Source organism: Setaria viridis, chromosome 1 (assembly GCF_005286985.2).
Source record: "Setaria viridis chromosome 1, Setaria_viridis_v4.0, whole genome shotgun sequence".
Lineage (NCBI taxonomy): Eukaryota > Viridiplantae > Streptophyta > Magnoliopsida > Poales > Poaceae > Setaria > Setaria viridis.
The window spans coordinates 31595691-31615037 of NC_048263.2; the positions used below are offsets into that span (position 1 = coordinate 31595691).

The 19347-nt window shown below is 44.1% G+C and overlaps 2 protein-coding genes and 1 pseudogene across 4 annotated transcripts; 2 read left to right on the top strand and 1 right to left on the bottom strand.

The window, feature by feature from the left end:
* The first annotated feature begins 1563 nt into the window (after positions 1–1563).
* Positions 1564–7387, top strand: LOC117863277 (photosynthetic NDH subunit of lumenal location 3, chloroplastic). Of its 2 annotated transcripts, none has more exons than XM_034746916.2 (3): positions 1564–1798; positions 5824–6106; positions 7046–7387. In XM_034746916.2, the coding sequence occupies exons 2-3, from the start codon at positions 5855–5857 to the stop codon at positions 7157–7159; spliced, it is 366 nt and encodes a 121-aa protein (XP_034602807.1). In that variant the 5' UTR covers positions 1564–1798; positions 5824–5854; the 3' UTR covers positions 7160–7387. The 2 variants fall into 2 exon arrangements, with proteins under 2 accessions (XP_034602807.1, XP_034602814.1); XM_034746923.2 differs by having other exon boundaries at positions 5830–6106.
* A 190-nt stretch (positions 7388–7577) lies between these two features.
* On the bottom strand, positions 7578–13610 carry LOC117863271 (uncharacterized). Of its 2 annotated transcripts, none has more exons than XM_034746910.2 (9): positions 13470–13610; positions 11720–12325; positions 11127–11229; positions 10116–10184; positions 9592–9706; positions 9119–9207; positions 8736–8797; positions 8531–8627; positions 7578–8096 (listed from the first exon to the last, which is right to left on the bottom strand). In XM_034746910.2, exons 2-9 carry the CDS (start codon positions 12022–12024, stop codon positions 8046–8048), a joined length of 891 nt encoding a protein of 296 aa, XP_034602801.1. In that variant the 5' UTR covers positions 12025–12325; positions 13470–13610; the 3' UTR covers positions 7578–8045. The 2 variants fall into 2 exon arrangements, with proteins under 2 accessions (XP_034602801.1, XP_072150266.1); XM_072294165.1 differs by lacking the exon at positions 13470–13610 and adding an exon at positions 13036–13175.
* LOC117863291 (uncharacterized) lies at positions 13550–13983 on the top strand (annotated as a pseudogene).
* The last annotated feature ends 5364 nt before the right edge of the window (positions 13984–19347 follow it).

A 19347-nucleotide genomic window follows, 5' to 3' on the forward strand; every position in this document is an offset into this window, starting at 1 on the left:
GCCGCCCTTCTTCTGCCACTTCTTCTTATCGCCACCGCCGCTGCCGCCACGGACACTACTGCTGCTGTCGTTGCCGCCAGTCTGGATAGAACCAGATGGCGGGCGACACCCGCCCATACAGCCGAAAGACGAAGACGACGACGAGGTCCTAGTGAGGAGGGTGGTGGAGTTGGAGATCTTCGCATCGTTGGCGAGGCGAAGTTCCTCCAGGGCGAGCCTGTCCTGCGCCTGGGCGAAGGATGGGAAGCCGGCGATGGAGTTAGCAATGTCGTCGGCGGTGTTGGAAAAGTGTGCGGAGGAGGTTCAGGGCAAGCTGTGAGTCCTGAACGGGATGGCCGATGTCGTGGAGGGCGTCGGCGTGGGTCTTCATGCGGCTGCAGTACTCGATGATGGAGGAGTCGCCCTGTGTCATGGAGTGGAAGTTGTAGCTGAGGCAGGTCGCCCGAGACTGCTTGTTGGCGCGAAAGAGGCCCTCGATGGCGAGCCAAAGATCCTGGGAGGTATGATCATCGTCGGTCATGGCGAGGTCGAGGACGGAGCCGAAGAACCAGGAGCGGACGCAGCAATCCGCTTGATCCCAGTCGGGGTCCTAGGGACGGGGTGCCACCGTGCCCTCGATGTGCGACTTGAGGTCGAACTTGCCGCACATGAACTTGAAGAAGGACGCCCATCTGGAGTAGGTGTTGGACTTCATCGTCGGCGTCACGGGGATGTGAGACTTGACGGAGACGGTGGTGTAGGGGTGGACGGCGGGCGGTGGCGTCGGGTACACGATGAAGCCACCGCCGCCGTTGCCGGGCACATCACCGGCAGGAGGAGCTTGGGGCGCACCGCCAGAGGAGCCGCCGGTGCCAGGTGGCGGCATAGATGCACCACCGTCGGCAACAGGGGGTAGTCCAGGAGGCGGCACAGGATTAGCAGTAGGAGCGGTGGTGTCGCCGGACACAAAGGATCGATGCAGGACATGGCGCACGACCGCGGGAGGAGGGGGTGCCGGTCGGGGAGGTGCAACGGAGGGTGGTTGGCGGCGACGTATGGGGGGGGGCGTCGCCTACGGTTGCGCGGATCATGGGGAAGACGCAGGGATAGGAAGGCCCACGATCTAATCTCGTGATACCATGTAGAAAGGTAGATGGGAAAACACCACACACACTAATGAGGGGGTGTCCTTTATATATATATATATATATATATATATATAGTACAAGGAAAGGGTAAATTCATCATAATATACACATATACTTTCTAATACGTTTTGATTTTTATAAGTGCATCTAGACATAGTGTATGTCTAGGTGTATAATAAAATCTATGAATAAAAAACTAAAATGACCTAACGGAGGGAATATAAAATAGTTGTCGGTAGAGTCTTGACTAGCTCTGGAATCAATCTGGCGCCCATCTCCAAAGAGTTTTCTCTACAGTCTACTCCCATAGGATTGAACTGTCATCCATGGAATCCCTGCGTTCTCAAAAGTATTGCCCAAATAACGAGCGACCTGTACTATTCGTACGATATTGGTTGAGCGGTTAAGGTGCTTGAGGCCCCGTCTTCACCGTCAGTTTAAACTTTTCACCCATAACAAACTTCCAAGTTCCAAAGCCGGCGTCTACCCCCACCCCCGGAGTGGCAACGAATACAGAAGCCGGCGTACCCTCACCTCGCAAATTACCCTCGCGATTTTGCCGCATCCGTAGCTGCGGTTGCGGACATCCGTCGTAGCCTCGCACAGACGGATTGGGTCAGCGTTGGCGTCTAGGCGAGCAAAACCCCTCCTTGTTCTCCGACGCCGTGGAGGTAAAGCTGCCAGCACGAACCCATCTTTCTCCGTTTCTTTCTCGAACCATCTTTCTCCCTTTCCTGCTTGTTTCCTCTGTTAATTTCGCGCTGTTTGGGTTAATACTTAATAGCCACTGCTGCAATCAGTGATTGGTGCCAGCAACAAACTGTCTTAAGTTGGTGTGAAAACAGCAGCGGAAACTGGAGTTATCGATTTTCTTTTCCCATTTAACCTTGATCGTACGGCTCAAGCCGATTAATTAATCCCAAAAACAGGGGCAAGAATGCTTTTTTATAGGCATCTTTTTTATTTTGTTCAGGGGAAACCCGCTGGCGACATTTTTAATCTCTATCCACTTATAAAAGATTTAGCTTATGGGTCCGGACATATGACCAGGAGTTTACCCTGGTTCTTGACGGCCTGTGGCCTTTTGGGAGAATAGTAGTAGGAGGAGGCGGCAGACGAATTGGGAATCCAACCTGATTGGATTTGTGGTAAGCGGTGCGGAATCACCGACCCAAATAATGTTGGACGGAATCTGTCATTATTTTGCTTCTAATGTAGCTTGATCCTATCCGGTGATCTTGTTTTACTGAGTAGTACAACAATAAACATACACCGACTGGTTGGATTGAGACAACAACACGAGCTCCACAATTTATCTGACTACTCACTCAACTCAACAAACTCGCTGGCCAGTTGGATTGGGACATCAACACGCACCGCACAACTCATCACAGTACGCTACTCAACTCAAACACCCTCGTCGGCCGGTTGGATTGGGACATCAACACATACCGCATAACGTGGTCACACCACTCGATTGAAACCTCCGCAGCATCGATTGCTGCCACCATTGACTCCAGCACACCACCAAATGGCCACCACCATGACACTCGCACCAACACCACCAACACCAGCCACATCTCTATTTTTTGTTTTTTTCTTTTCTTTTTGTATTTTTTCTACATGGTGAATTGCCACAAGAGACAGGCGTGGCATGAGCTTCCAAAGCGATACCTCCAAGAAGAGAAATGACACCAAAGGTGCCACCGTCGTCCGACCAGATGGTCTAGGCTTACCCCAAGGAAACCCGAGCAGCACAAGGAGAAAAGGAGCAATTCGATGATGCTTCCAAGGAAGTAAACGGCATCCGAAGACGTCACTGTCATCGGCCTTAACAGGCAAGGCTTTCACAACGACCTCAAGTCCCCTGAACTGCTCCAGCCATAGCCGTAGCCTGCTCCTCGCCAAACGTTGGTGACATACGCTCGTCCCCGCTATCACCAAACTCCATTGCGTGCCGCGAGCGTCCCCATGTCACGCGCTAGCAAAGAGCAGCGGCCATAATACCCAGCGATCGGTGTCTTCGGATCCACGAGCAAGCCCCTCCAGGAAGAGAGGCAGCCCAGCGCCGCCTGTCACGCCACCACGGCACCGCTAGCGCATCCCTGCTCGGCTATCACTAGCCCCGCCACCACGGCGGTGCCGGCAAGCACACGAGCAAGCCATTGCTGGCTACGCCAACACGGTGCCGCTAAAGTACCACCGCCACAACCATGCACGGCCACCACTAGCTACCTGAGGGAGGGGCGCTCCACGATGGCCATGTTGCCGCCCGACGCAGGAGCCGTGCACCCTAGCACAAGTAGCACATAGCCTGCAGCGCCACCTCGTTGCAACATGGCACCAGGGAGAGCAATCTATGGCTCCCAATGCGTAGCACGGCCATGGCACGGCCACCGAAACAGCCGTCCCCGCTGCCGTGCCTACCGCCAGTCGCACAGCCACCAAATCTCACCAGTAGATCCACATCTGGGCAGGCAGGGTAATGGTAGAGAAAGAGAGGAAGGGTGGGGGAGGGAAATAGGAGGGAGGAGGGATGCTGAGGAAGGGGCCGCCGCCGCCGCCGCCACGGCGGCGATGGCCAGCTTGGTTGCCGGTGGGGGTTTGTGGCGGGGCAGGGAGGCGCCCCCCGAGTCACCACAGACGCGACGACGCGGGGTCGGGACAATAGAGTATCCGGTGATCTTGTTCAGTTAGTTAAGGGGGTGTTTGGATCCGTGGGCTAAAGTTTAGTCCTTGTCATATCGAATATTCAGATGCTAATTAGGAGGACTAAACATGAGCTAATTATAAAACTAATTACACAGATGGAGGCTAATTCGTGAGACGAATCTATTAAGCCTAATTAATTCATGATTAGCACATATTTACTGTATCATCACATTGTCAAATCATTGACTAATTAGACTTAATAGATTCGTCTCGCGAATTAGCCTGCATCTGTGCAATTGGTTTTGTGTAATTAGTTTATATTTAATACTTCTAATTAGTATCTAAACATTCGATGTGACGTGGAACAAATGGGCCGTGAGGGGGATAAACGAAAGTACCTACTCATCCACCCCTTTTGTTTTTGGCAGTTGTAGGGCTTGTTTGCTTCCGAACCTGGCAAAGCTGCCTGCTTCACGCAGCAAGCTCAGGCGTCCGATTTCGTCGGCCTGCGGCTGGCGTTACCGCAAAGCCGCAGCCTTCCTTTTCAGTGCTGCTGTCTGTAGGATCATCCCTCGTGCTCATCAGATTTTGTTTCAGAGAAAGGCGACGGAAATTTGGAAAAGTAACTATTCAGTTTTCTTCTGTTATAAGGAGTTTAGCTAAAATCAAGATGTTTCAATGAGGGAGTAGGGTAGGATTGAAGATGGACATCAACAAGCCATTCTATGGGTCAGTTGGTAGAAACACTTAATCTGATTACTGGTTCAGTTGGTAGGGACCCTTAAATCTGATTACTGGACGCCAAAAGAAATTAGGTTCATATTCGGTTTGCCCATACGGAGGAATGCTCTAATATTTACTTCATTTGTGTATTATGGCAGGCTGGCTGGCTATTCTGTTTCTACTTAATCTTGTTAACTTTGCTTGGCCGTTCCTATTGGGATTGTTGAATTGTTCTTATTTTTCTTGTTTGGCTACTTTAAACAGATTCGAACTCTTTACACTCAGATGCTTGGTTTTGGTCCATTTATGTATCAAAGGGTTGAAAATAGTATTGGGTCCATATATTTGCAGAATCTAGTACCTTCTCTTGTAAAAGAATAAACGGAATACAATCTGCTGCTGTGGAGTTCAGAAGTTCTTTTGACGCTCAGTTATTTGATAAGAATCAACGCGTGCAGTTAAAGCAGAAATTGACATTCTGATGTAAAAGCATATGCACTTATGCTAATCATTTAGTTAGGATTAAGAATTTACGAAAGTTATTTGTATGCCAATTTATCAAGAGTCGAAAAGGTACAAATTTGAGGTGTTTTAGTTGCTAGGTTAGGAACTTCTATCTAGAGGTCTGACTAATCATCCATTCCTGCAAAGTAACAATCATGTGAGAAGTACATATGCAGAAGCAGAAGGTTTGATTGATCGTTTCATGGTAGATGAGCAGCAATTAAGATCACTTGTTAAGGACGTCATGAGTGATAAATATGTTCTTTCTATAATCCATCCGAAATATATTCGTATTTTGTTGTGCATCTTAGTTTGCCCCTATAGTATCGCAGTTATTTGTTAGCTTTTTTCCCCTGAATAAGAGCATCTCATTCGGAAATCTGTGACCTTTTCCTATGGTTGCAATGGTGTTTGGTTGTAACTATCTCCTTAATTTCCTCGTGAGCAACTCGTGGTACCTTCTTCAGCTGCCTACCTTGCTGGATATCCAGGGAGAAGCAAGGTGGCCAAATTTGGCTTCTCTTTTCCGCCTGTTTATAGGGAAATAGGCGGAAAAGGGAAGCCAAATTTGGCCAGTATTTTCTTTTTTTGAAAAACGGTCCAACAATATGCAGAAAAGTCTCATGCATAACTAACGTTGTAATCTTCTGCACTGACCACTTTGCCCCTTGCTGCACTACACGGGGCCTTTCCTCTGATGCACATGCTGACATCTGTTTGCTTCTAGACATCCTCCAAGAATCAGTTTCACTTTTCGCCTTTCCATAAATACGTCCACATCATTGGCTCTGATCCTTTATCGTCTGGCAACTGCAAGATATAGCAGAGGGCACTGCACAGGAGCACCAATGGATCAGGGGATGGAGCTGAGGGGATGCGTCTGTCGGATCAAGAGCTCCGCGCTTGAGCTTCTGTCCATGGAGGAGGATCTGGTGACTGATCTGGATGATGATCTGTGCGATTTGGTCAGGAGGGATCTCCAGCTCAAAGCCACCTTCCTGTACATTGACCTGAGCCGTGTGATCGCCCATAACGAGTGCGAGGAGCGCAGGGAGGAGATCACCCTTCTCGCCAACGATTTCTTCTACTTCATGGATGAGGTGATGTGATTGGTTCCTTCTTCTCCCATCTTTGATAGCTTTGATTAGAAGTATTCCCTTGTTGGTTGGCAGTCAGCATGACAAATTCACTGGTTAGTAAAGACTGCGTACACGGCAAATTCTTCTCTTATTTTGCATAATTCTTAGCATTAAAATGTACCCCTATTTGCGCGCACTTATCAACCAATTTTAACAGATGGTATTGCAGATCTTATCATAGATATAGCATTGCTCAATCAACAATTGTTCATTGTTTAGAATTACCGTGATACCAATCTTATCATATATATCGCGTTGCTCAATCAACAAGTGTTTATTGTTTAGAATTACCGTGATATCATGTACTATGTACCATACAGTTACCATTTTTCTTTTGGTGACAGAGAGATAGGTAGCTCTGCAATCGCTTAATGTGAATGCTGTCATTGAATTCTGTCAGTTTACCTCCTTTTTCTAGAAAGGGAAAGAGATAAGGTTACTCTGCAGTCTCTTAATACATGCTGTCTCTGAATTCTAACAAACAGTGTCCACAAGAAGCTAACTCTACCTCAAATTGCCCTTGTTTTCCCTTTCTGTGCCATCATTTCTGAACCAGCCATTACACTGTTTAGCACTTGAGAAAGTTGAACCAGAGGGACCTACCATAATCAGGTCAACAAAGACCAGTCAGATCATCTACATATATACTAACTGCAGATCAATGCTTGTGCACCATTTATCAAGTTCTTGTGATTCTTGACTAGTATTTTCCCAATAAATTGAAGTTAATGCGCGATGGTCATGGTCAAACTTGGAAAACTCAAACTTTGGTCCTTGTGGTATAGACAACACAATAAACAAGTTGGACAATGACACAAGAGGGGTCAGGTCAGCTAGCTGAGTTTGTGGATGCATTTGATGTTTTACTGAAACTGCTATTGGATAAATGCGTGCATGCAGCTGGGTGACGCCGTGGCGAGCCGGAGCGTCTCGGTCGTGAAGGTGTGCTACGGCAACACGGCTCGGGCGCTCCGCAAGGTGGTCGCTGCCATTGCGCCGGCGGCAGCAGCTTGATGGGCTCATACCATCACATCGGCTGTCTTGCGTGCTTCTGGTAAGAAGCACAAAAAGGAGGGAGAAGCGTGCCTGAAGAAACTGTTGCAGAAAAGAGGACGAGATGTACTTGTCACCGTGTAAGAAATGTGGCCACTAGCTACATCGCCCGTGCACATTCATGGCGAGAGAGCTGAATGAAGCAAAGCTAGAAAAAGATCAGCTGCCATTTGGTTTATCCCCGTGATAATGCTCCTGTTCGGCGCCGTTCGTTCGTTTTACCCTCTGAATCAAATTCTGTTCGATCGATGATAAACTCTTACAGAAGTTCTCCAAACATTTGGCAAGAACATCCAAAGTAGGCTTACAGCATTGCCTCTATATACACTTGATTGGAATTCGGATAAACTCTTGCAGTTTTTAAGAGACACCCAGCACATAAAGGAGCCCAGTTTAGAGAGCCAGGCTTCATATGAATTATACTAGATACACACAGAAGGTTGATTACCTTGTAGTAACTGACAAAAAGGCTAAGCTTTTCCTGCTAATTATTCATATCAGGTTTAGTTTCTATGCTACACCTCTGTTAACATCGATCACCAGGACAAAACCCAAAAAAGAATCAATATGTGCAACCAAGGTGAGGAAAACTGCATATTACAGAAAACTCGCCCTATCTCAAATTCTCAATCACTAATATAGAGCTTCCTGAGAAGTCAAGCTGGACAGAGTTTTGAAGGCCATATGGTGCAGTGGATCATGTTGCTTCATAGCTTTCAGACATCAGAAAAGGCATGATCTTTCTTGGACCTATGCTTCTCCATGCAGATACCCAAGCACATGGCTCTTCAGATATTTTGATCAAACTATTGCTGAAAATTGAGATGCTGCCCTGTCTGGCAGTGGCCTACCATACTCTTGGCTCTTCTTTTAAGTGACTGCTGCCAAGAACTTGTGCCTTCAAATGGAAAAGAGAGGATGCCAAGAGTGAGAATTTCATTATTGAATTTAGAAACCAATGGAGAAAGGAGCAACACTATTTTTCGAGGAAAAAGAGCAACAATATATATAAAGCACTAGTATTCTTTTAATTATGCATGTTGCCAATTGAAAATGATGAAATTTACTAATGAATGTATCTAAGTAACACTAACTATGCAGTGAGTATTATTTAGTGGCAGGACCAAACGGAAATTCAACTTGACAATAAAAATGATTTTGAAGTGAGGAACTGGTGAGTGGTGACATGCATTATTATAGGCAGCTGAATATTGGTCAAAGCCAAAGTGCATTTTTGGTTCTGTTTTTCACATCAGTAGCTAAGATACTGATTAACAATCAGTGCATCCTCGGGTTGCAATCTTGCTGATCATGATCAAAGCAGAAGTTTACCATAGGAGAGCGAGGGAGTATGCAACTAGCTAGCCTTTCATCCACCGAAACAGGCAATGGAGGCATCTTGCTCATTATTCCAGGAATTTGGCTCATGCTGTTAATTAAGGAGAGCATCACGTCAGTTAAAGCATCATCCGTATAAACACACATTCTCACTTTCAATATGAGCCAATTTTTGTGTATAAAATATGATAAGCTGTACCTTTGAAGAAGACCGTTGATGTTCCTTCTCGTATGATGAAAAAGATCAATGTTGTTCTGAGCCTGAAAAGTATTGTCAAGTTGAATTGAAACTTACTCCTGCACAGCTAATCTTCCAACTTCTTATGACAGTTTATCATGAAAATGTGTGCCAAACAGACACTGGAATGTTTTGTTTTTCTTTCTCCACTGATGAGAAGTGTTATGAGCACACTGAATAGTGCCAACTATTAACCTTATTGTGTATGCTACAGATTTGTGGCAGACTAAATTAAGAGTTACTCTTGACCAATACACATATTTTTAAAATAACACTTAGGCCTTGAACTGAATTTCTGGCTAAATTAACAGATGCATTGTGTAATAAAGAAACAAAAGACCAACCTGTGATGTCAAAATATTTATTTCTATTTGATTGAGAAGTCGAGCGTTTTCTTCCAATATATTTAGCATTTCACAATCAATTTGAGAGTCTGCATAAAAGGAACACATACATGTCAAACCTTTTACAAAATTGAATACTCTGAAATAAGCAAGACAACCATATAAAAAAAAAGTTTTAGCTGATAGGAAAGTCCATATGCTTATACTGGAAATTAAGAGGACTATAGAACATTTACAATACAAAAAAAATCCTAAAATATGCTGAACAAATGTGGTGATTCCTTTTAGCAGCAGAATCACCATCAATAGTTCTAATAAATGCATCACTAAGGTTTCTACTATTATAGAACCAACATTTTAGCATTTTTAAGAACACAAAATGGGTTGAAATATTTCATTGCTGCCAAAAGCAATGGGAAAAGGTATGTTTTACATAGTCAATTACTTGATAACTCTATAAGAGACCTACCAACCTCCAGATAGAAATCCGTTATTATGTCTGGTGTTACGAGGCATAAAGGCAGAAGCTCTCATATCAGTTTGAACAGGAGGATTGGTAACCCATGATGATGGCTCAGCCATTTTGTCCTGAGAAACAACCATAATCAGTCTCATTTAAAAACAAACTCATAAATGCGACTTGTAAAATTGTAAGGTTGCATCATGTATATTTCTCATCCTAACTTCACTTTTGACAGTATCACATTATAATGCATTTTCCTGTTTGTGGGTTAATATGGTATAAAGACAATTATATTGTGCCACATGGATGCCACTGGAGTATTGAATGTTCACTTCATTCCATCATTTCCACAAACACCAGAACATTTGTGCATGCTGGAGCTGTGGACTGTGGTGTGTTTTCAAAATAAATTTGATATCACAAAAGAAGTCCAAATTTGGGTTATGTTTATCAGGAGTCAGAACAGTAATTTCTTCAAGAATATTATGGTGCTAATTAGAGATGACAATGTCATAAAAATGAAAGGATGAGCACCTTTCTATCTTTTATCTTTTTTCCAAGATAGTGTTCTTCAGGCTTACGTCGTCTTGTAGCTTCTTTTCTCTGTAAGAAAATCTAATTATTATTACCAATAGAATTGAAAAGGAAAACAATATTTGATGAGTTAACTCTCTTAGGAAATATCACTATTTAATCATTATTACCAACAAAATGGAAAAGATTAATAAATTCCAGTGGAAAACATCAATAAGGATACGAATAAATATCACTCAAGATAAAAAAAACTTGGAACAACAGCCCAATGTTTTGCTAGTCGTCTACAACTAAAACTTATTCAGGACATACAAAAAAGTGGTGGGGATTATTTGTTGCATTGGCAGTGTCAGTTTGGTATAGTTAATGGCATTCACTGATCAATCAACTCAAACATAGCATCTTAGTTGTACTAACTGAAAAGGTAAACAAAAACATGAATGATGTGACCCTTCTAAGCGATATACATGCTCTCAAATCTCGACATGAAACAAGAACAGGCCAACTTTAGGCTGGAAATCTTATTGGTAATGCAAAAGCAGAGACTTTTCAGCCTTCCTTATATTAATATAGTACACACTAGACAAATACAAAGGTTCTATGGGCCAACAACTCAAAAGGATACTTAGGGAGACCAGCTCAGATCACACTACTTTAAAGTTCAAAATAGACCATTATAGTATTTTTATAGATGTGGGCAAATAAGTGTATCTTCCACATGATCTACTTTCACATACACGGGCACTGGTTTAGTGGAATTATGGTGATATCATCTTGACAAGTCACGAAAGTATAAACTGCTGTTAGTCTCCATCCATATGCTGAAGTGGGACCACATATTCCTTTCAAACGAAATAACCTAAGAGTGGATGAACATCTAGCATGACTATTGCATCTATCAGTACTGTTTAGCTACAACTGAAGTTTCCAACTGAAATGTGGACTGAAAACAACAGATAAGGAAATGACGTTCAGAAACTGCATAATAGATCAAAGAAATCAGGTGCTAACCGCTGCCATCCATTGGCATCTCATGGCAACATCTCTTACAGTCTTGTCTGGTAACATGGCCGCTATCTTTATGTACTTCATGATTCCTGGTTCATTTGCATACCTGAAAATTTCAATAGCCAGTGCACCAAAGAATACAAGATTAGGAATGAAATGATGAGTAAATAAAAGCTTTAACAGAATATAGACAAAAGATTTCTTGTGACAAAATTAAGCATCGCGTCCCTGTTTATTGGACCAAGTATCAGTAAAAATGATGAAAGTGAAAGAAACACCTACTTTTTTAGTAAGAGAACAAAGAGCTAATATGTCCAACAAACTTGCTCATGTAAAAATTCCTTACAAAAATTGAGAGTATTCCTTTCATGAGAGGATAAAAAAGGGACAACAGAGGTGAATTTCTGACTAGAGTGAACCACAAACATCACAAAACTCAGTATTACGAAACAATATAGGCATTTAAGCAAGTAGCACAAAATCTTGGCAGTTTGGCCCCAATTTCCAGGTATGGTCATGATCGGATTGTTAAATAGCATTGAATTATTAATATAGGATAAAAGGTATTTAACTCATCGCATGGCAGTATATCTTACTTGATGAGGCCATCATTCAACATTTGCAGCTCAGGATAGGACCACTCCACAGCCATAGGTGTACTATACTTGAGGCTCTGGCCAGAAGAATCAGAAGTCATGTTTGGTGAACCAGTGGATACAATTGTTGAAGAAGTAGTGTTCAACATCGCCATATTGCCATTCATTCCACTGGAAGTGTCCAGACAAACTGGCATGGCTCCTGATCCACTGGTAATTGAACTCGTCTGAAATGAAACCACATGCTGGTTGCAGAATGAATGCGGAAATACTCCAAAGTGGTTAGGATCTGTTGACATCTGCATGCCAAACGAAATTTCGCACTCCCACTTCACCCTCACAAACGTGTCATCAAGCTTCAGAACAACACTTGTAAGTTCTCAACCCCCCTTGAACCTTTCTCCCAAGATGAGGAAACTTTTGAAGCAAATATTACAGTTCCATTGTGATACAGCCCAGATCAGCTCGACAACCAGGGCTCCATAAACTCATTGAAGTAACCATGGATGCCATCCAAACAATGAAGATGATTAGCAAAGCTTCACTGAATAGATCTTTCTTCTAATAAAGTATACTCAGTTTTGAGAAACTTCTACACTAGACTTCCTACAGAAGACATGAAAAAAGTAACATTAGTGCAATTGCTCCTTGGCAACATACTAAATACTAGATGGTTCCACAGCACACATGGTACTATAATAATCACTGAAGCTAATCCAATCCAAAGAAAACTTTCAGCTGGTGACTGACAATCAACTTTTCCAAAGAGAAGCACCAGTGATCACATCAGAAAAAAAAAATGAAAATGATAAGAGCCTGAAGAGACATCATCCAATGCTCAATCAGTTTATTTTATTGTAGTCAAATGTGCTGGATAACTATTTACTCAGATGGGTCTTACAAGAAGTGCCTAACCAAAGCTGTCACAACTAGATGAATTATCATTAGCACTATCAAAAGCACGAGCGCACCATACGAAATAGTTCAGCCATGTCAGCAGCAGAAAATTACAGCTAGCACACGAACCAAGAGTGTAAATATCCAGTACAAATTAATTATATCGAGACCACATCATAGATGAATTCACAAAGATCGTACAAATGTCCTCAGTGTAAAGATCATACAAACATTATGAAAAGAGAGTCGATGATAGACCTAAAGGAACATGCTTCTTAGAGGAAGGGCACATGAGGTTTTCAACCGAAAGAAAGGCACCATTAAAATTAAACGAATAAGCAAAGCTTGAGCTTCAATCATGCTATCAACCATATAAATCAAAGAAGAAATCAGGAACACAAAAAACTCAAAGTACTGGCCTTCTGCAGGGACTCTACAATACAAACAGAGGCTAGGAAAGCAAACTCCAGCATGGCTGAGACCCTCAGGATAGAACACGCTGCTTGAAGCTTGAAGAGGGCAAACGCAGAGGCACCAAGAAACAAGAGTGTCTGGGCAGGTAACCGATCTGCTTATACACTGACAAGCAGCACGGAAAGACTTGAACGGAAAGGAAGAAACCATATGAAGCAATGATGATTGCACGAAAGACGGCGGCCCCCAGGCGCGCAAGGCACTATCCAAGGAACTCGCTTTCCGCCAAGCTCCCTTCTTTCCGCTAGGTCACGCAACCGAATCAAGAGACCACTGACACACGAGCGCAGCGCGGCCGGCCGCCGTCCCGATCCTACCAAATCAGGATCCTTTCCTGATCACGCAAGCGAATTCCAAGAACCCAAATCAAGAAACGCACCTGAGCCGACGCCAACGATTCGTCCGCCGAGCTAGCGGGAGCAGAGGAGGCGAACGTGCAGCGGCGCGATCCTAGCGTGAATGGAGTGTGAGCTGGTGGTCTCTTCTCCTCCTCCGCCGTGCCCTTGGCCTTCTTTAAATGGTGGTGCCGTCCAGCTTTGTGCGCTCAATGGAAAGGCAGGGGAGGGGGGGAGAGGAGGGGAGAGCGCAACCAAAAAGCGGCGGCCCCGCCTCCCCAAAGGCGAGACGCTGCTCGCTTATAAGCGCGGCTCAAAAAGGAAGGAGACGGCCAAAGCCAGACAACTTGCAGCGGGCACACCAGCACCAACGGGGAGGGAGGGAGAGCTGGGCGGCCGCACGAGCGAGAGCCGCCGCCGTGACGGCCCGAGCAGGACGAGAGGCAGGAGGGATGGGTGGGCAGATGAGATCTCTTGGAATTCAGCGCTCGTTAGGAGTAGATGGAAACACTGGCACCGGGATTCCCAATGCCTGCCAAACAATTATTGCTACTATAAACTACTTCTCCGTGCTTTCTTTGTCTGGCTCCACTTTTTCTAGTGAGGAAAGAATCGAGTGCTCGTTCCCTTTCTGGCGTCTCCTTGTTTTGTTTTCTTAATCTCCCTCTCCCTCTCCCTTCGCCTCCCCGGAATTGCTTTCCTGGTCACCAGCTTACTCGCTCCAACTGTGCGCATGCATTTGGTATAATAAAAGAAGAAGAATTCTTTTTCTTCCTGTGTCTCTCGTCGTGTGCGTATTCGCTCGGTGGCATCAGGAGTTAGGACATGACAGCTCCGAGCTCGTTTCTTTAGTCGCCGAGATCGAGTGCGGCCGGGCACGGTGCGAATGGCAAGTAGCTAGCAGCAGTGTGCGCGCAAAAGGCCACGGCGGATTCACTTCACAGTGGTTGTTGATGTGTCGGCCGGAGTGGTGGTACCGTGGTGGGCGGTCAACTGGTGGCCGGGCCGGTAAAAGAGACGGCCGGAGACAGAGATCTTTTTGTGTTCTCGCTTATCCTCTCATGGCCTGGGATCCAACCATGTGTTTGTTGCGCCGATACATCTGGCTGCTGCTGCTGCTTGCATATAGTTGCGTTGTGAATCAAGGTGCGGGTGGACCGGTGGTTACAAGTGTCAGCTGTTTCGAACTGGATACTGAAGAATAATGCTTCAAGTTGTTCTTCTGTTGTTTGGATCAGAACTAAGCACCTAGACTCAAGATCTGACCCAACCAGTCTGAACATGACTAATCATCGATGCCCTTTTTCTAGGATGATCATGGTGGAATTCAAGAACATGGGCGACCAGCAAACAGGTGTTCTTAGCTCTGTACGGCTCCAGGTAAGCTGCGTAAGCAGCTACGGTTGGAACGAAAGTGGCATATTCTTGCCGAGCAAATCACAAGTACGTTTACTAAGATTTCGCCGATGGACATTGGACAAGCTACGTACTAAGCTAATTCTGCCTTCAGATGTTCTTTATTTCCCCACCAATCAAGACTAGTTCCATGCAAACGGAGGCACTAGTCTCAAGAGGTTTCTGGATCTGTTTGACCATGCCTGCTTACATTTCGCACAGCGCGCGATCTCGACGCGTGCTCCCTCTGACACCAGGGTTTGCTCACAGCTGCTATAAAATAGCAATCTCGTGAACCGCAAGGTCTGATTGTATAATTCAGGTGAAACGTGCAAGTGCTTCCATTGGCCCTTTTGTTAACTTTGATGTGTAGTTTAAGCTTATCCCTGATCATCTCTACACCGTATTCGACTCAACAAGGAGCATTTCCATGTGGCTGGAATTTTGATCAAAAGGAGAATGAAACACATGCAAACGACATCTCTTTCAGTTAACCAACCGTGGCTAGACTATTTTTACAAAAAAAAAAAGCTTTCCCACAAAAATAAATGCATAAGACCTCAATAGTCCTTTTACCAAGATAAGAAACCTTTACGAAAATTCATAGCAGTATTAAATTTCCGGAAATCACTTGACTCGCAGCACATGAGCCCCCGGACCTGGAGAATTTGAGGACAGTGACCGGCGAGTGGATGACCTAGCCGCGCGTGAACGTTTTCTTTTCTTCGCGGAATTTGGGTTGGAGTACTGGACCGGATCACAGTGACATTCCTGCATGCTGACCTGCTACGGAGCCACGCGTCGGCCATGCAAGGTGCAAGGTGTCAGGCAGGCAGCCAGTTTACCGACACTGGTTTCTGTGAAGCTACCGGCGAATTGTTTACCGGCCTGACGCTCTCACTGGATATGGACGAACTCACGGATGGTCAGGTCAACCTAACTACTCTACGGACAGCACAGTTTAAGGAAAACGAAAGGTCGATAGAAATATGTGATGAGAAATTGACCCAAGTAGTATTATATGTTTTTGAAAATTCCACTTACTTTTCTTTTATTTGGAGGACTGAAAAATGCACTTAGTTGAGTTCAGCTAGCTGGCAACCATGCATGCTTGCGTGTGGAACTAAGAACTAAGAAGTCTACTCCAAGGAGAATAGACAAGGTAGAGTATTAAATGGGGATGGGAATAAATCCATATGAGCTTTTTTCTCAAAAGGGTAAATATATATGATTTATACCACATTAATCAAGCAATAGCTGTAATGGAGCTCAAGCAGCTGTCCCATGAAAGCTAGCTGCTTAGGAATAGAAAGGTGCTCTTCTATATCATGTGTAAGAATAATCAGGCTCAGGAACAGGGATGCAACTAAAAATACACTTGCTTTTTCTACCTTCTTTGATTTATGAACCGAGAGTGGTTCTATGAGCACCCATTGTTTGGCCGAGCTACTTACATACCAGCTCAGCAAGCCGGTTTAATTCCATAAGTTATTTTGAAAAATCTACTACCTCCATTCGTTTTATTTTTTATTTGTTTTTTGAATATGGACTCAATATGCAACACATATGTTGGGGCACTAATTTCTATAACTATTATTTTATAAAATGCTGCGGTTCATGGCTCATGTGTGGCATGCCCTAATATTTTGTCTTTTTGGCATCCCAGATATCTTTGTTTTATCCATAATAAGGTATAATGAATGCAAAAAATTTGGTTCCAACTTGACCAATATAAATACAAAGAATTAATAATCCTCTTAAGGGAATACCGCACTGTTCAAAATAGGAATTAGGTTTGACATTTGAGATTATAATCCCTCTAAATTATATAAGTTGGATTATTGTTAATGGATACTATGGTAAAAGACCACTTTATGACCAATTCAGATTATTTGTGATCTCGTCCTAAAATGTTCTTTTACCCTACTGACCTTGGATCATAATCCATCTTTTATATAATTTAGGAGGAAAATAAACATGACGTAAGGGAATATTGAATATTTATACATTATTAGATCCTCCAAATTTTTTTAGATTATGGAAAAGGTCCGGCCTCAACATTCAGATCCTTTTAAAGATAAGCACACTGATATCGGCATATAACGAGTTCCTTACTAATAAACATTGGGGAGAAAGAAAAAAAGGTGTTCACGACGAGATATATAATATATTCCTCCTGTATTATTGAGTTTGAGATAACCGCCCTTAAACTAACACTATACTATATGAGAATTCGTGATAGACTGATAGCAATGCAAAACGTTTCAATATAGTGCGGTCTAGAATTTGAAACCACTAATGTTCAAAAAGAATTTGAAACCACCATGTATACAAATTAAATGGTAATCATGAATTAAAAATGAGGTGCGAACCAACAAAATGGTTGGCCTTTGGATCTGTTGACGCTGCAGTGTGCAAATCGTTACACCCAACAGTGGAGCTGCTCCGGTCGGTCGGTCCCTTTCCCTTCCGGGCCTGTCACCTGTACCTGGACGCCGGCCATCCGTCAGTCGGCAGACGGCGGGGCCGGCCGTGGTGAGACGCTGACACGCCGCTGCCAATGATTGGCTTTCGGTGGCGGCGAAAAGGGCTGGTGCGGCCGCCACGCGACACATGGCCACATGGGGGTAGTGCACGGTCGAGGCGGAAGGCACCACCGCACCAGCTGCCTGCCCAAGCGGCCAAGCCCTGAAGGCCCCCTGCGCAGGAAGACGACCTGGACCAGCGGCAGCGAGACGGAGTAGACGAGACGCGAGCAAAGCAATAAAGCGGCGAAGTGACGTGGCCCCTGCACGCGGGGCCCGCCACGACCGTACCGTGGCGTGGAAAGCGAGCACGGTGGTTGGTCGCCGTGCAAAGCTAGGGGACAAACGGTGGCGCCCAAAATTGGAACGGGGCCTCTGGCCTCGTGTCTATCTTTGCTCTACCGTGTGCTTGATCCGCCTACCAGGTCACAGAAAAATAGAAATAAGCTTAGCTTCGGGCAAGATAGGGTCGGGATAGATTCTCAGTTTGCATGGAAGAAGCATGGATGAAGGAAGACGGACTCCTAGTAAATTTTTTCTATAATTTTACTATGATTTATACCATATAATCCTACTAAGATTTCTCCTTATTTGGGTACGTATTCGTTGTTGGACTGAACACATATCATGTTTTTCTAGCTAACGCACCCTACAGGTTCAAAATACATGTCGTTCATGACATCAACACGTTCTATAAGGTATAAACCTTGGACCAATAATTTCTTATGGCACTTCAAAGAAGAGTGATTGAATATCTTGAATGTATTCTCATGATGAATTAGTAACATCAATCTTACATTACCATCTCGCAAAAAAAAATCTTATGTTATCCATCTATATATTTTTTATGTATTGATGCTCAAAGTTCACAAAAAGTTTGACCAACAAGATCCTAAAACCACATGTACTTGAAAGGGAGGGAGTATGAAAGGTAGCCCGTCTTTTCATAAACTAGTCGCAAACATATCAAAACACACATCTCAAACGAGCCATACCATACCACAGCACTTTAGGATACGTTGTGACGATATATGTGTACATGTACAAACACACCTAGTGCCTACTGCCTAGCCTGCTTTACTGCTTTCCAAATGGTTGAAACTGTAACAGTGGTGCCTCTTCCGCCAGTCGAAAGTTCGTGTTCGATCTGCAATCGTTTTCCTTCTCTCGCATCAGTGCATCACCTCATGTTAATCACTTGTGAAATTAACTAAAGCGCTTTCTTTTGCAAGGAAAAGCGCTTTATTTGTTCAACTCCCTAGTCACTCTGACGTGTTTCCGCTGCATTTCGACATGCACGCCAACTTGGACGGTGGAAGAAACTCAGAAACTAAAGCTCTTTTGATGAATCGAAAGTCGACGCACTTGTGCTAGGGAATTTTTTTCTTTTATTCTGACATTTTATGACTTTGTGTTCATTAGGTATGACCGTTTTCCTTTTACCACGTGCCGGATCCTGGATGTTTCCTAAGGGACTTTGCATGCTGCCATAGTGGATTAGGGTGCCCGAAGGAATGCTGGCCGATCGACTACTGATTTTCGGAGCCATGATTAAAATAAAGTACAATAGGAACCATTTTTTAAACTTGAACACCGCTTCAACTAAAAATGACTCTAAATGTGAACTGTTTCGATCCAATAGTTGAGGATTCAAAAATGAATATTTTTCAGTCCATCGATGAGATGGAAAACTGAACTCATCCCCTAGCTGAGCATTGTAATGATTTTTTTTTCTTCTTTTTTTAATGCGAACTTAAGAGAACCAATAAGCCAGATAAAACACATGGCAGTTAGGTCAACGAACCTGAGGTGCAATCCGGAGCATACACCAATGGCGGCCGTACGTACGAAACGTGGATTTAATGATTTGTACATAGTTTATTGTAGCTACTAAACACGCTTTTGACAAGCTTATAGATCACCACACCCTTGACAAACCAGAGAGTGACTGGCCAAGCCAGGAGTTGCGCAACACAAACAAAAAGAAACCATTAACTTAACT